At 48.1% G+C, this 1,806-nt stretch overlaps 1 protein-coding gene across 1 annotated transcript; it reads left to right on the top strand.

Moving 5' to 3' along the window:
* Nucleotides 1-779: 779 nt before the first annotated feature.
* PHYSODRAFT_338720 (hypothetical protein) lies at nt 780-1,799 on the top strand (the record flags this gene model as incomplete). Its single annotated transcript, XM_009536583.1, has 2 exons — nt 780-920; nt 1,566-1,799. Coding segments are annotated over 2 exons (375 nt in total), but the record flags the coding sequence as incomplete, so codon positions are not given.
* Between the last annotated feature and the right edge of the window lie 7 nt (nt 1,800-1,806).

The following is a 1,806-nucleotide window of genomic DNA, read 5'->3' as shown; positions in this document are numbered from 1 at the left end:
AAGCGCACTAAACACTTGGTGGCAACTTGGCCGGACTTCCGAGACAACACTAGGAGGATTCTGGAAGCAACTCGGGCATTATTTTCAGGAAGAAATACTCTACTTTTGATACGTAGCCATGTATTTACCAAACTACGCACTGTACGGGACTAGACTTGATTGAAATTTGTGACTGGGTTTGGCGGTGCTTTCCAATACAAACATCAAGTATAAAGGATTTGTATTGACCCGGAAAAAAATCGATCGAGTTTTCTGGTACATGTTGCTGAACTGAGCAAGCCCAGCATCGCTACCACGCCAATGAAGACACTAGTCAGCTGACAGCCTCAACTTCGAGTATAGACCTCTCCACACTGTCAAACACCACTCTTCTATACAAATTCAAGATAGTGCTTGTCTCCATTGAATCTTATCAACCGCGTCAGCTTAACCTTATTTGAGCAGCTTACTACAGTGAAGTGCGTCGATAAGGAACGGGCGACATTTTATATTCTACGACAAGACATGAATCCTCGCTTGTACCCATTGTGTGCCAATTGTACTGAATTAGTTATATGATTCTACCAATCATTCGGTCCCGTTTAACATTCCGCCAATCACAGTTCCGAAACCGAGCCTCAAGAGCGGCTGGATGGAGCGGCTCCCAAGTCGGGGAAATGGAACCTAAAGGTCGCGAGAGGGAATCATGAGCATGAGGATCGCTGTGAGCGCGGGAATCGCGCCAGGTACATGTCTGCATGCCTCATTAACCAACTTTCGCTCTGCTGCTCACAACTCCCATGGTGACCGCCACTTCCAGACCGTTCGAGAGCCGGCTACGTCTGACCAAGCTTCAGTCGCTGCTAATCTGTCATCGCCGTCGTGATCTACCGGGTGCTACCTATGCTGAGTTGGCTGCGTGGGCTCAAGCCGAGACTCTGGTCGCGAAGTCCGACATGAACTACATAGTGCAGTAAATCAGTGCATTTGCTGTCTGCATGTGACGAGTCAAACCTTTAATTATCAATATACCTTTTTCTTTCAATGTATATCAGGCGTTCCTTATCGACGCACTTTACTGTACCGGTAGGCGTTATTCGAGCTGTTCAATGGAGTTAGTTCATTTATTACGCTTGAAACAGCTCTCCACGAGTTTGTTACCAATCTTACCGATAGCTTACCGGGTGCGGCTATAATTTTGACCCGACCCAAAGTCGGTTTTTCGTCCATTGCAAAAAAACGGTTACAGCTTTTTCGATTCTGATTGTTGCATCTGTTTTCTATCGATTTTAGACGAATCATAAGCAGCGGTTTGGCGCCGAAAGCACAATCATTGGTTTAAAAAAATAATTTTTGGGGTGCGGTTATAATTTCGGCGCGCACTGTATATCACGTAGATGCGGTACCGTGTTTCTGGTACAAAACTGAGGGAAGAAAAATCCAACCGGCCATTTCCACATTTCCCCTCCAAGCCTTGTCCTGTAGCGCCACCGCCCACCGGGACTAGCAGGCATGCCCGCGCCCTTGCCAACGTCGTCATGATACTACTGCCGCATTGCTGACTGTGTACTGCTGTGCTGCTGCAGATGGACATGTCCAGCCAGTTGGATCCCCAGGCTTTGGCCGCGTTCGTGGACGACAGTGTCTTTGCTCAGATGAGCGGGAAGCTTGGAGCAGACGCATCGCCAAAGAAAAATCTTTTCGTTGCGTGGATGCTGGACAACTATCCCAACAAAGCCACACTCCTACTCGAGGCCTCCCAGAACCGGATACATGGATTGATACGGGTGAAGATCAGAGAAGCATACGGGCATACACGCGTGTCTC

Source organism: Phytophthora sojae (assembly GCF_000149755.1).
Source record: "Phytophthora sojae unplaced genomic scaffold PHYSOscaffold_9, whole genome shotgun sequence".
NCBI lineage: Eukaryota > Oomycota > Peronosporomycetes > Peronosporales > Peronosporaceae > Phytophthora > Phytophthora sojae.
The sequence above is the reverse complement of the archived record's forward strand: the minus strand, read 5'-3'. Positions and strand labels throughout refer to the sequence as shown.